Raw genomic sequence first — 14,462 nt, forward strand, 5'->3', positions numbered from 1 at the left:
ATCACTGTATATAGAGAAAAACAGATCTAATGATCTAATTGATCATAAAAATAAAAAGCCTCTCTACCTTCTCACACAAGAAAAGAAGGAGGAAAAGAGGCAACAAAAAATGAACAATCACAAATTCCATCACAAATACGTTCTCTCAGGGAGGCTCTTTCCAGTGGTCGTTGCTGTGATAGTGAGGAGCAGGCAGCACATGGGTCAGCCCTGGATGGATCTTTTGTTGGCAAACCATCTCTGATGGTTGTCAGAACAGTGCACAAATACCAAGGACAGTGGCTGCAGGAGAGAGGTCCTTAGGGAAAGTAAATATGGAATCATATTGACTGAGGAAGGAGACGATGTGGTTTGGTGAAGCGGCAGGGACATCTCAACTGCTGCTGTATCCTAGGAGGTCACATTTCATTGTTTAAAACATGTATCAAAAATCTCACCACTGGCATTGGAATAAAATTATGAGGTCAGAATGAAAGAAGTCCCATAGCAGCCTTCAGAGTTCCTGGAAGTGCCAAGGATGGTTAAGTTTCACTTCTCAGATGTTCGGGAATGATCCTGAAGGGCTAAAACCTCTTGTCCAATGTTACAGAATGTATCAGAAGGAATTTATTTTAGGAAATAAATTCACTGGTATGCTCCCTACTCAGTATTAAAAAAAACCAAAATGACTGTGTATTGATGCAATAAACCAACTTCAGTAGTCACTATTAATCCTCCAAACAAAATAATTGCCAGTGTTCTTAGAAAATTGAGAGACAAATGATTAATTCCTGCTGTGGGGTGTGATGTGTGCTGGATTAACTGAAAGATTTAGTTGACTAATGGTTGGGTAAGTCTGGATATATGCTCTTAAGGTCATAACACTGCTACAGATCATAGAATCCTCTGTATGTGTAATAATATGGAAGCTAATTTTTCAGCTTGTCCTAACACCTCATTCATAGTTTCAGTGAACGTTGGATCCAGATTTAATGTGAAAAGTCACTGGTAATCATGTGAAATGAAGAAGTTGTGATTATAATGTGAATATTTTCTTGGAAGGACTAAATGAGTGGATTATGTTCTTATCCCTTATTTAATAATACCTAAATTAAATAGTCCTAAGGAAATGGAGGATTAACAAGTAAGAAGTATAATACACAGCAAGCAGTCTAGCTGAAGAAAGACTACATAATCTAAAATATCCTCAACTAAATCCACTGAAGCAAATTTAGCAGGGAGACTGAATTACTTGGGATATGTGCGTGCTTACAGTGGTCCATTTGGGTCAAGGCTAAAGTTCAGAAAGGATAGAGTCTCAGACTGCCTTTCTGCCCTTGTACCTATGCAGTCCATGAGCGGAGGACTCCAGCTGTGAATGGACATAATCTTCTTAAGAGTAAAAAATCTAAATATTTGTGTAAAAACAGGCAAACAAATGTAGCACGATAGCACACAGACACTCTGGGGGAGCTTCATCATGTTGTTTGTGCATCTCTGTGAGTCATCCTGCAGTTCTGCTCTCCCTGAGGTCAGTTAAAAAACTTCTCTTGACTTCAGTACATGTAGAACAACAGTTCACCAACACAAAATTGTTGGGTTTTTTTATTTTCTCCCAAACTCACATTTTTCCAAAGTTGTAGAATACATTTGAAGACGGATCTATTTCATATCCAACTTTATTCAGAAGTGTTGGAATTTCTGCATGAAAGCTGCAATCAATTCCTGTCTTAACAGAATTGCAACTAGAGGTTCTAATTGACATTAGCAGAGAGTAAGGACATGCATTTTGATGTTGATTAGTGACACATGTTAAGGACCCAGGTTTCCATCCTTGCTGCCTTCTTTTTATCTAAAACAGAGTTTCCTCTCCTCTTTTTTCCAGGTCTGGCGTTGGTGTGACGGGTTCTAGGCAGACACTGTTTTATGCAGAAGTAACAGACCAGATGAGAACCAGTGGAGGAGGTGGCCAGCCCGAGGAAGGAGAGCTGATAGAAGTTGTGGAAATACCTTTGGAAGAATCCATGAAGTTTGCTTATGATGAGACTTTCCCAAAGACGATGGGTGTCATCTTCAGCTTCACGTGGTTCCAAAACAACATAGCACCCAAACTACCAAAAAAGTAAAGCACTGTGATCTTAAGAAAAACTTTCCTGCTGGTTCTGTGGATACAGAAAGCTGCAACTCTTCCTGCCTCCATCAACTCAAATTCTCACAGAGCAAATATTTCTTGAAATAAATTTGGAAGTAAAATCTGAATTAAAATCCTGACCCAATCTCCATTATTAGCAAAACACTTACTGGCATCGGTGGGACCAGGATTTGCCTTTGAGAGGCAAATGCTGATTCTTGTGCAAAGGTTAAGTAAATGTGTCCAGTTCTCCTTTTTCACAGCACTGTTCTGAAGAGCTGCTCAGGCCCTCACTGTGGCTGCCACACAAGCCTGTCACTGTGGTCTGTACGTGCTGGCAGCTCTGTATTCACTGCAGTTTTTTATATTTTTTGGAGGGAAGCAGCAAAGCTGAATAGTGACAGATACCCTGACTGCGTTCCTGAGTTCTGCACAGCTTTCAGGGAGCAGCTTTCTCTGCAGAGTGTAGCTCCTGTGCAGAGGAGACGTTTGTGTTTCTGAACATGCAAACCTTTATCATAAGCAAACACGTCTGTAAATCCTTCTGCTATCGTGTCATTTTGACAATAGAGCAGCTGTAAGATTATGTGCTTCTGTTTGTTCCCACTACAATGCTGAGCAGCAGTGATGGTGATAGAGGGGTGAATGATGGGGGCTTCTGCTGGAACACATGCTCCTTTGTTTGCTTTATGGGTAATACTTGATTAATTAGATCAAACTTTGTCTTCTAGAACAGGACCAGAGAGGCCAAATTCTTTTAATTTGACTCAGAGGTGAGTACTACAAGTGATTTCTCTGAGCTCTCCGTTTCCTTTATCACCCAAATGGAAGAATGGGACTTACCCTTCAGATAACACTTCTTGGAATCTAATGATTGGAAATGCTTTATTGTGATTTTATCATGATTTGTGCAGTTTACATGGAAGCCTGTGCAACCTGCACAGACGTACTGAGCAACAAAATTTGATTTAATGAAGTGGCCTAATTAGAATGTATATTAGGTCTTCTATCAGCGTAGTTTAGATGTGAACTATTTGTCATGTGAAACTGTTATGAGCATGAATGAAAGAGAATCGAATCTGTCAATTTAATTATGCACTGGTTTATGTTATTCACTGATTTAATCAATGTGCCTACATTGTATGTCCCTCCAGGAGTACTGAGGTGCTAAGTGTGTTTAGAAGATGAGGACTGCAAATATGCAAACTTGAACTTAGCACCTGGAATAAAAGCAGCACATCAGGTGCCTGATGGTGTCCAGTGGCTGATTTTAAATCACTGCATGTCTAAATAGGTGTATAAATAAATAATGTGGGTTTTTTAAAAAAAGCTTTTAGAACTGCTACTTGCTGGTTCTTCTGCTGACTGGGAGGAAAGGTCCTTGGAAAGCCACTGAAGAAGGAGCAGCCTTCGTCTGTGAAGTCAGACACTTTTTATGGAAGTTCAGGCACAGCTGTGTTGAGCTGGACTGGGTCTGTGGTGAGTCAAGGGCTGAGTTATTGTGAGAGGCAAATAAATTCTGTCTGTCTGATGTATTTACATTGGAAGGTGTTTTAAGGTGGGGTCTCCACTGCTCTGTGTAGTACAGTATGTCCTGATTGCTGCTGAGCCCTTTATGAACAGTCTGTAGAATAAATAATGCCCGTGTCTGTGATGGGCATTCAGAGTGTGACTCACCAGACTAAATACACAGTTCATGGATTACCTTCTCTGGAAGTGCCTTCAAATCCCAACACCTGCATTCGGTTTGGGGTCGTCAGAGCACCCTGGGGAGGCAGGTCAGCCACTGCTGGGTCTCTTGTGCCACCACACAACGTGCACATCATGGGCTGCCGAGTGCCAGGGACAGCACATGGACAAACCCAGCGAGGAGGGTGGGCGAAGGTCCTAAAATCTCTGTGAGCATCACACAGTTGGTGCCAGCCAGTCACGCCGTGGCTGCACATCTTTGAGCTGGGCTGTTTTAAACACACACATATTTTGCCCCCTCCAAAGCACTGTGGCTGTCCCTGTTATGTACTGAACATCCCCAAGGGCAGTGCCAGACTTGCCAAAATCTGTCCCAGACTCCTGTTGCTGGTCAGCAGAAGGCTGTCCCCCATCACTCGGCTGGGTGGAGGGCTTGCAAGCTGTGCATGCCCAAGAGGTGTTGCTTTACAGCCCGGCACTGGGGCCGTGCAGGGCGATGGAGAGGAGCCACCACCTCCAGAGCAGCAGCAGAGGCTTCCCAGGTAGGAGAGTGGGAGGTCACAGTGTGGGAAGAGAGGGGCACGTGATGCAGCAGCCTGGAGGGGTGTGTGGGCAGGGAATCCACAGCCCTTGTGAGGGCACAGGGATGGCACTCCTCAGGGAGGTGACCTCACCCATACAAGCTACAGCCTTGAGACTGCCTTTATGCAATGGATACTTGTGGATGGTGATGGAGGGCAGTTGCATGAGCTGAGTAGTCCTTCAGCACTTCTCCAGAAGACCAGACAAGAAGTATTGGCCCCACCCCACAGTCTGCTCCTCCCCAGGGTTCTGCTGGGCACACACCTATAGAGCCCTGGGGGACTGCAGTGTCTCTGAAGCTTTTACACCCCAAGGGATGCTACACCCCATCCCTGTGCTCTGCCTGGCTGTCCACACAATATGCAATTCTCAAATAGAAACAAAAGTCACATGATTACTTTAATTTTCTTCCCCCAATTTGGGAATTTTCCACAGAAACAGCAGTGATGCAATATAGTGAAAGCTGTACACAAAGCAATGGAGTATCTGGTGTTTGGATTTGCAATATTAAATATAAACCTATCTTCAGCCTTTACTTTTTCCATGTAAATTTTGGTGGGGATTTTTGTCAGTAATTAGGAATTTGAGAATGTGGGAGAAAGGGCTTGAACTTTTTTTTTTCCAAAACAGTAGATGATTCATATTTATAAAAATAAACCCAGAACAATTCAGATGTCACTTCTCTCGTCAGGGCTCATTTCAAAGATCATAATTAGAGCAAATCCAATATACATTGGCCAAGCCCGGGCAGGAAAAAAGTTCTTCTAATGAAATCTTGAAATTGTGTCTGCATTTTAGATTCATCCTTCGGACGTGCCACCACACATACATCCATGGGGAGTGAACAGTTCAGCATCAAGCAGGGTCCCCATTTGTTGCTAATGAATACTGGCTCCAGCCTGCAGAACTCTAATCTGATCTCATCCCACCGTCCCCATTAGATCAGTGTCTTTCACTGAGTACAGCTGAGTGGTCTGCATTTATGATACAGATCTGAGCATCTCTGTCACCTCTGTGATGTGTCTTGGAGATATAAAAATAATCTAATGAACCCGAAGTTATGACTAAGGCTTCTAATGCATTAAGCATGAAATTATGAAATCTGGAATGCAGTGTCACTGTGGGGCTCACTATTAGGTGGCAGAAGAGACGTCACCAGCACCTTGCAAGCACATGGGCCTCGTTTGTTACTGCTCTTTACGACCCTATTTGTAAAGCGGCTACAAGGCCTGAGCTACTCTCAGGTTGTTAAGCACTCAACAGTGATGTGATTAAAACGTCTTCTCTAAAAGCCTGACACTGTAAGTAAACGACCTGAATTACACAGTGAGGTCGGTGGGGGCAGACACAGGGATGGGGCGCGGGGTCCCGGCTGCCCTCCTCCCCTGGGCACGCAGGGATGCTCCCTGTGCTGCTGCAAGTGCTGCCCTCGCAGGCGGCCGCTTGCCTTTTCCCGCTCCCTCATTACCATCCTTCCCCGCCGACCATAAAAGCCACGTTCCCGACTCCCCACAGGGCTGCGGCCGGGGCCAGGCCAAGGGCAACCGAGATAATTGCTCCTGAAATACACGTGCCGACCGAGCAGGGCGACCCGCTGGACAAATAGGATTTTTGCTAAATTAGGACAATTGCCGAGCGCCCTCCATCCCCTCTCCGGGGCTCTATACATAGACGGAAGGCACGCCCAGTTGTGCAATCTGTTGCAGCGGCACACCTGGCGCTGTCTGCAAGTCTATTCACAACCGTCAGCAGGTGCGAGGTGGCCTTTGTGGCCATAAAAGTCCGGCTGGGCGGCCCCCGCTGCGCGCCCTGTGCCGCGGCCGCCCCGCGCCGGGGCAGGGGAGGCTCTCGCAGATTAATGCGGTTGTTTGAAGCTGCTGGGAGCCACCGCCCGAAGGCTTGTAGAGGCTTCAGGGGGATCAGAGTAAGGCTTGTGCACACAGAGATGGATTTGCAGCTCCCGTCTCGGTGTCAGCGCCGAGGTGGAGGTAACAGGCAGGGCAGTGCTGCTGCCTGAGCAGGGACACGGTACAAGAGCGACCTGAGCAGATGGAACGTGTCCCTGCCCATGTCAAGGGAGTTGTAACCAGGTGATCTTTAAGGTCCCTTCCAACACAAACCATTCTATGATTCAGTGATACAGCAGGTCCCTGTTTCTGCAGCCCCAGGGGTACCCTGCCAGCAGGTACCAGTGATTTGCAATCGAGCCCCTGTTTGGGCTCAGCCTCTCCAAAAAAAGGATTTTGCTTGCTCTGCTTTGGGATGCTGCATCTCACACAGCACAACACTGAGGTGGAGTTCCAAACACCCCATCCCCAGTCCACGCTTGAATTTAATATAAGGAAGGACATGATGGAATTTGGAGCAGGTTTTCACCAGGAGTTTTCACTCCCACTGGTTCACACAGGATTTTGCTTGATAGGAATGAAAAAAAAGGATGCTCATACAAATCCTGCGCTGCTTCAAAGGTACTCCTCAATTAGTCTAGTCCTTCAGAGCCAGTCTCACTCTTTAATTGCGAAGGCATTTTTACAAGGACTTTAAATGCTCTCGAGATGAATCATGAGGGAAGAGAGGAAGAATTCATAACAGCTAAATGGCCCAGATTTGTGGTTCTTGGGGCTCTCTGGCCTCAGGACTGGCTTCAGTGCAGTTCTCATAATTGGAAATACGATCAGATACATATTAAACCCCGACAACCATGCACTGTATTGCTCTGCTGCTGAAGTGCTCAATATCCTGTGCTGGCTTTGGTCTCTAATAAAACATTCAAAAGCAGTGGTGCTTTTGGAAACCCCTTTTGGACACTTGGTTAGGATGAAAATGGGCTGGAAATAGGCAATGGGGGAATGGCTGTCACCTGTCATTATTAATGGCTGCCCTCATGCCCCAGAATCATTAACAGAAAGATCCCTGGGCTCCTCTTGTGCCCACCTGTGGGCCAGTTCTCAGGGTATGGGTGTGATGGGTAGAGCATTCAACAGTGAGATAAATATGATTTGATAATTTTGCAAGACCAAATGTTGCTGTGCTGGCACAAACATGCCTGTGGCAGCCAGGAGCCAGGCTGGGCTCGGCCACATCTGACCGGCTGGGCATGGACCAGGTGCTGTGTGACCCTGAGCAGTATGTGTGTGTGTGTGTGGGGAGGGATCAAAGCCAGCTGTGTGGAGAGCCTGACCCCTCTAAACAATGCCATCTGAGGGCATGTCCACCCCACTGTAAGCCCAGCCTAGTTTTAACCCTGTTCCTTTGGATTTGTGGAGAAGTGCTTAGAAAGAAAAAATAAAAAGAGCAATTCATCAATACCCCTGACAAATAAGCATAAGAGTACAACATCCCACCTGGCTTTAGGTGCAATGGAAACGTTTCTGATGAGCCTTGACCCAGTGCTTTAGGGTGTCTGGCATAGAACTGGCCCCATACCCAGCCCTTTCCGAAGTCCTCAAAAGGTGATGGTGGGCACAGATGGGTTCTGTGCCCTATGAATGGCACAACTCAGCCACCACCTCTGAAGCCTCCCCTGGAGCTGCAAGGCAAGGGCTGAGGCCATGAGAATTGCTGTGCCCCAGCCTGTTGGTCCCCTCCAGAGCTGCAGCTGCTCCAGCTGCTCCTGTGAGCCTGGGGATGGGGATGGGTTTGGGGACCAGAGTCACTAATGGGGCTTCCAGTGCACCTGGCCAATGGAGGTGGTGTTGGATAAATGTGCCTCCGACTCCTGCCCATCGTGTGGGTCCCTCCAGCAGCCCTGCCCTGGCTTCTGGGGAGGGGGTGTTTGGGTAACACTTGCTCGTGCAGCAATCGCTAAAATAACTGGACAAGGCACAGTCACGCACTTGAGAGTGCGAGAAACAATTTAAGAAATGTTCTTGGGACCAACGGCGGGCGCTGTGCAAACAGCTCCCCGGGCTTTGTGGAAGGGGCCCCGGCTGCCGGCCCACCTGGCCCCGCAGGAATGCACTCACACTGATAACCCACTCCACTCCTCCTGTAACCTCCTTCGTTTGGCCCTTCAGGCTCCCCCTGCTCCCACACTGGGCTTTTGGGGTCCTCCTTTAGCAATTAAATCAGGAAAACAAACCCAGAGGTATTGCAAGCCCATGCCATGCTATCATTAGTGCCCCTTTTCTATTCACTGTGAAAGTGAGGGGCTTTGTAAGGACTTCAGCACTCCCCATGGGTCTCCCCAGAGACAGAACTTGAGGTTTGCTGCTCCACAGATCCCCAGCTTCAGCAGACTTTCAACAGAAGCTCGCTGGCCTGGCTGGGTTTGTACTGCAGCCCAAGTGCTGCTGACCCTGGTGCAGCAGGGATGTGAAGGCTTGAGTTACAGCAATCCATCAGCTGCTAATCCACTCTGCCAGCCCCTCCGCTCTGTCCTGCTATCAATCATGTGCAGAGCACCAGGGCAGGTTTGCAGCCGAGTTGTTCCTGCTATGGCAGGTTAGCAGGGTGTCAGTGGCACAGGGGAGCCCCAGGCTTGAGGGGGGACTAAACGCAGCTACCGGAGCTGGGACCTTCCAGAGGTGACAGAAGAGGGAGGGGGACATCAACAACACATCTCCTTCATCTTTGCGACTGGCATCAGGATCTGTCCCATCTCTTCCTATTGTGGTCAGAATTACTGGGAGACAAGCATCAGGGCAAAGCAGCTGAAATCACATTCAAGGTTTTTGCTTAGTCATGGAAGTGCTTCAGAAAACCCCATTTGCTGGAGTGAACAACCTCTGCCTCCAATACTTTTGTCTGATATTTATGAAATATCTGTAAAGAGCAGGGAGGGGTGTTTGCAACAGGCTCCCAGGACAAAAAAAGGAACAGGGCTAGACTGGTGCAGGGTGTGTATGAAAGTTGCACAGCCTCACACTGGCCCTCCAAAGCAGCCTTGACCCTTTGCATGCCCAAACAGCTGATTTTGGAAGGGTGGAGACTGTCCCAGCTGCAGCAGCAGCATCGTGCTGAGCAGCTTTTGGGCTGCCCAGAGCCAGAGCAATGTGCAGGAGACGGCAAAGACAGGTACCAGCTTTGTACCCAATGTTCTCATCTGCTGCATCTTCGTGGTCGTGCTGCCAGCTTCATTTTTCCAAATGGCTTTCTTTTACCTCTAATGTCTTTGTTCAGGGTATTTTTTTACTTCTATTTTTTTCTTTCTCTTAGTGCTCTTCCATGCAATCTGATCCCAGCCTCTCAGATGAGCACAGGCAAAATCACACCAATACATCACAATAATCAGATCTGATTCCAGGAGCTCTCTCGGAGCCAAGGCACTGAGTGAAGGCCAATGGGCTTATTGATCCCAGCAGACCAACAGCTCTCTCTTGCACAGGATTTAGCTCCTAGATGGACTCTAATATGTAGATTTGTCTTTTCTCACTGGCAAAAGCATTGTGTAAATATTCTGCCATTAATGGTATAGGTCTGTTCCTAGTTTTGACAAACTGGGAAATGAAAAGATTGAAGTGGAGATCTTGCCTTCTAAAGCCGCATGACTGATCCTAATGCCCTGTCCTTTTTCTATCAATCAAGGCTGATTGGCAAAGCTTTTTAATTCAAGTCTCTAAGCAGGATGATCAGCATTTACTTAGCTAGTGTTGATTTCCACTTGACCAGGCTGCTCTGGAGTAAGGTATCGTCTTATAGTGCAAACCTTCTTACAGGGGATAAAGAAAGTGAGACCACCTCGATCCTCCTCATTACCTCCTCAGTCCTAACAACTGTCCCGAGCGGCTCTTGGATTGGGTCAGGGGGTTCCACAGGAGCTGGGCAGGCACCCAGTGAGGAGCGTGGCTCTGAGGGAAGGGGGGCAGAGCACAGAGCATCGCATGTGGCCCCAGCCCAGCTGCACTGTTTGGCTCCTGGCTGCTCAGCCCCGTGCCCCCCCATCCCCAGCCCTGGTTCCCAGGCACTGTGCATGTCCTGGGATCGAGTCCCAGCACTGCTGCAATATAAAACAAACCTGGCACTGAGAGTGTGCAGCCTGTGGCATATTCCCCCCCCCCCCCCGCCCCGGCTATTTTTAGCTTCTTTTCCAGAGAAACAAGGCTTATGCAGCCTGCCTCCAAGTGCAGGGACTCCAGCTAGTGCCCACCCCGACAACTCCACCTCTTGGATGGGTTAGTTGCTGCAGGATTGGTTTAATAATGCTATTGAGAGGGCAAGCCCACAGATTTGCAACATTAGCATCCCACAGAGCCAGACCAGGAGTTCTGCTTCTTGCAGGGTGATACATTTCTCCCAGCGTTTCTTCTGCCGTCTGCACCTAAGCACCCACCCTGGGCTGCAAGCAAGGAGAGACAGGAGAGGGAAACATGAAATGCAGCCGGGTTAACATTAAACAAAATGACTCATTTTTATGTAGTGAATTTGTTTGCTCACAAAGCATGTTGTTCTGTAAGGTCCTGTTCCTGGTCAAGATGAGAGAGGGTCTTGTGGGTCAGAGCTGAGCATGGTTTGTCACTGCAGCCCTGGTGCTCCCACGGCTGGTTTTGCCTCACTGGCTTCATAAAGCTCATCCAGAATGTGCATACAGCAGTGTAGAATTAACCCTGAGCATTTAATCTTGATACAAAAAGGAGGAACTTTCTTTTCTTCAGGTACTATATTTAGATCTTTTATGTGGAATAAGAATTTGTTGGGTTTTTTTTCAAGAAAAGTAGAGATTGCTGGAAGCAGGTGTGTCTGGGAGGGGAGTCTGGAGCCAGGCAAGACCACTCTAAATGTTTCAGGGGGCTCAGGACCTGCCTCCAGACAAGATTGCCACAGCATGAGGAAGCCTTCAGTGCTTGGGAAGAGTCCAGGAGGCTGTCAGGGCAGTAGTCTGGTGCTTCATGCAAGGTGCCTGACCACTACAGCCATCCTCCAGCTGCAAATATCCATCCTATTCATTGTTCAAAACAAAAGCTAAGCACTTGTCTACAGGACAGCAACCAAAGGCAGCTTGGGCCATTTTGCAACCCCTCTCGTTTTTCCAGCAAAGCAGCACAAGCTCTGCAGTGTAACACCAGGCTGAGCCATAGGGATGAGACAGGGGAGTTAACAGGAGCCATCTGTGCAGGTTAGGAACGATTTCCTTCCCTTTAACCTGTATTGGGCCAGCTGGGTCACTCTGAGGCACAAGGAAGTGTGCCTGCCCCTTTGTGCCGCCTGGAGATGATAGATCCCATGCAACAGCATCAGATACAGAGCAACTCCACAGTATTCCAGGTCATTAAACTGATGCAGTGCTCAGCCCACCCAGCAGCCATTTGTGTACAGATCACAGATGCTGTAGATCAAATAAATTCCTCTAAAATTTCTGTAATTTTCAGCATTTGTGTACATAAGTCCAACAAGTGAAAAACAGTCAGCAAAAAACCCCAGGATTTCAGGAACTGTGTTGCAGCAGGAAGGCTGGGACCGAATTTTCCTCTCTACTCATTTCTTTGATCCATCCATGTACACTCTGCCATGGGATCAAGCACTGACTTATTGGATGTGCCTCCAAAGAGGATGTGTCCTCTTTTCCAAATGACACCATTCAGCTGTTGCTGTTTAGTGTATTCACATACTCACAACAAAGATTTTGTGTCTCAGCTTGTAACAGTCTTAGCTTACATTTAAAACTTACCATTTAAAGAAATGTAAATGCCTAACAATAACAATATTAGACAATTTTTCTGAGGCTGTGTGTACGCTGATGTTCCTGTTAGGCTACAAAACATATTATTAAGCACAGAAAGACTATTGCACTAATACCCCTTATAAAACCAGCCTGAGTTTGAGTACCCAGAAAGCTGCTTATCCTTTCCTCTGGACTAAGAAGACTCAATGCCTTTCAATTATTAAGAGGGCTGAATTATGTCTTGGTCTAAACTTGGAAGTCAGAAAAGCCACAGACCTCTTCAAGACTTCTGAAAGAAGTAAAGTCCTTTAAACTAAAGCTTTTCAGAAAGAGCATTTGACTTCAGGAGGGATCCCTCATTTGTTTGCTTGGTTGTTTTTGTGTGTTTTCAACCAAGCTTATTTTTAAGTGCTTTGCATTAAACACCCTTTATGGGCTTTTCCGAGCTTCAAGAAAAGTCCCAGCCCAAAGCACTGTGCAATCCCAGGCAATAACAGATGGATTTGCAGGGAGGAACTCAGCTCACAAGGTCTGACACCCTCCCAACATCAAGCCACTAAACAGCCTTTTACGAGGGACACTGTTTTCACCTGAAAACCTGGAGACTGGGAGGCTCATTACGCTTAATTAGCCCACCCTAATGCAGCCTTGTACTCTTAGAGGTCTCTGCATCAAAGGCAATCATTTCACTGTCAAGCTGCAAAAGCTTAGTAAATCAAATATGTGCATGTGGAACACCAGCCCTGGGTTACAGCCAAGGTCCTGAAGGTTAAGGGACGATAGGGAAAGACAGCAGACCTCAAGGATACTGGCTATATTTTCTATTTGCAGGTTGATATGTCTATCCTGGCATGTGGTTTTTGTTATGCATACAGCATACAGCATGAACGCTGTATTTGACACTTTAAATCGAGGAACAAAGGACTATAACAGTAGAGGGGGCTAAATTGAATTGAATTAATTTGTTTATACTGCAAATCAACATCTGCTCAAACCTATTTCTTTCAGCTCTGAAGTTGTCATAACGGAGTATTTTGCCTTCTGCTCAGTCTAATTATAGATGCACGAGCCAAGAACTCTTAGTTTTGTTCACAGCCATCAGCAGGAGCTCTGCTGCCACACAGTTAAACCAAGGCTCTTTCTTAGGAAGGTGTTTTCCCCAGTAAGCTGTGTGTTGGTACCCATCTAAGGGGATGTTTTTACACTGAATTAATTGAAAACCTGCTTTTCAGCACCGATGAAAATCATTACAAAAGAAGACACAGAATCCCAAAGGATCAGGTCTGCTCAAACAGGGATGGGAGGAAAGCTCTTGGACACACACAGCTCTCTGTCATTGTCACCCTGCAGTGCTCAAGAGGACATGGACTTGTGCCACAGCACAAAGCACCCCCCACCAATGAGGGCCCCAGAAAGGATCATTACTCCATAAATATCGACCATGAAAACCTTTCCACCATCCTCACATCTTCATAGAACCCTAAAATGATATGTGTCAGAAAGGACCTTTGAGATCAGCTGGTTCCAACCCCCCTGCCATGGGCAAGGATGCCTTCCAGTAGACCAGGTTGCTCCAAATTCTATCCAACCTGGTCTTGAACATTTCCAGGAATGGGACATCCACCTACAACTTCTCTGGGCAACCTATTCCAGAGCCTTTCCACTCTTCTAGTGTCACAGTGAAGAATATTTCAGGGTGGCTCCTGCAGGATGGAGGTGCCCAGGCTGGGGCAACCATGGGGCCGGTGGCTCCCCCGAGCCCAGCACAGACATGACCATGGGATCAGTGGCATCAGCCTGAGGAGCCTGTACCTGGTGCAGGCTTGTCCCTACAGCTTCAACTGCAGCAAGTATGACCTTAGCAACCATGGTCACGTTTGTGATCATCTCAAACTGTCACCTTTTTCTGCCACACCGTAAAGAAGTCCAAGTGTCCCACACTGTAATGATAAAGGAATGTGGTTTAATCCTTTAAGGTTTCATCAATTTTCTGGGAAATATGAGGCATCTCTACTTCAAGAAGTCTCTGAAAGCAGAGGGTAATTTTTAGCTGCTCGCTGACAGAAATTACATGGTTTTATTTGCCACCTCAGGGCCAAATCAGGGTGGATGTAAATAAATATACCTCTGTTGTTGCCAGAGAAGAGTCTCTGTTGACTTGCACTGTACAGGAAGATAGAATGACTTTTCTTTGCCTTGATTGTTTTGGCACAGCTCTGAAAGCAACGTGTCCAGGTTACTAGGAACTGTCAACACCAAAATCCAGATCTGCTCTTGAGGAAAAGGAGCGCTCACAGGGTTTCCTGGACTTCTGACCACAGAGCCTACCAGAAAAAGGACATAGGGATGGATATGTGCAGAGAAATTACTCTTCCCTCTCTCCAGAGCCATACCTGTCTCTGAGCTCCCCGCAGCACCTTTTTGCAGTCAGGAAAAGTGTCTCCAGCATCTGCCAGTGGCTGCTCCCCATAAGGTCCTGCC

At 47.0% G+C, this 14,462-nt stretch overlaps 1 protein-coding gene across 2 annotated transcripts in view; it reads left to right on the forward strand.

Moving 5' to 3' along the window:
- NUDT14 (nudix hydrolase 14) overlaps positions 1–3,361 on the forward strand; it is a 60,050-nt gene extending 56,689 nt beyond the window's left edge. For both annotated transcript variants that reach the window (XM_027637740.1, XM_027637741.1), the window contains exon 5: positions 1,865–3,361. In XM_027637740.1, the coding sequence (XP_027493541.1) occupies positions 1,865–2,105 (241 nt within the window). In that variant the 3' untranslated portion in view covers positions 2,106–3,361. The remainder of the gene's footprint in view (positions 1–1,864) is intronic.
- The last annotated feature ends 11,101 nt before the right edge of the window (positions 3,362–14,462 follow it).

The sequence above is a fragment of the Corapipo altera genome, unplaced genomic scaffold, assembly GCF_003945725.1.
Source record: "Corapipo altera isolate COAL_440 unplaced genomic scaffold, ASM394572v1 23, whole genome shotgun sequence".
NCBI lineage: Eukaryota > Metazoa > Chordata > Aves > Passeriformes > Pipridae > Corapipo > Corapipo altera.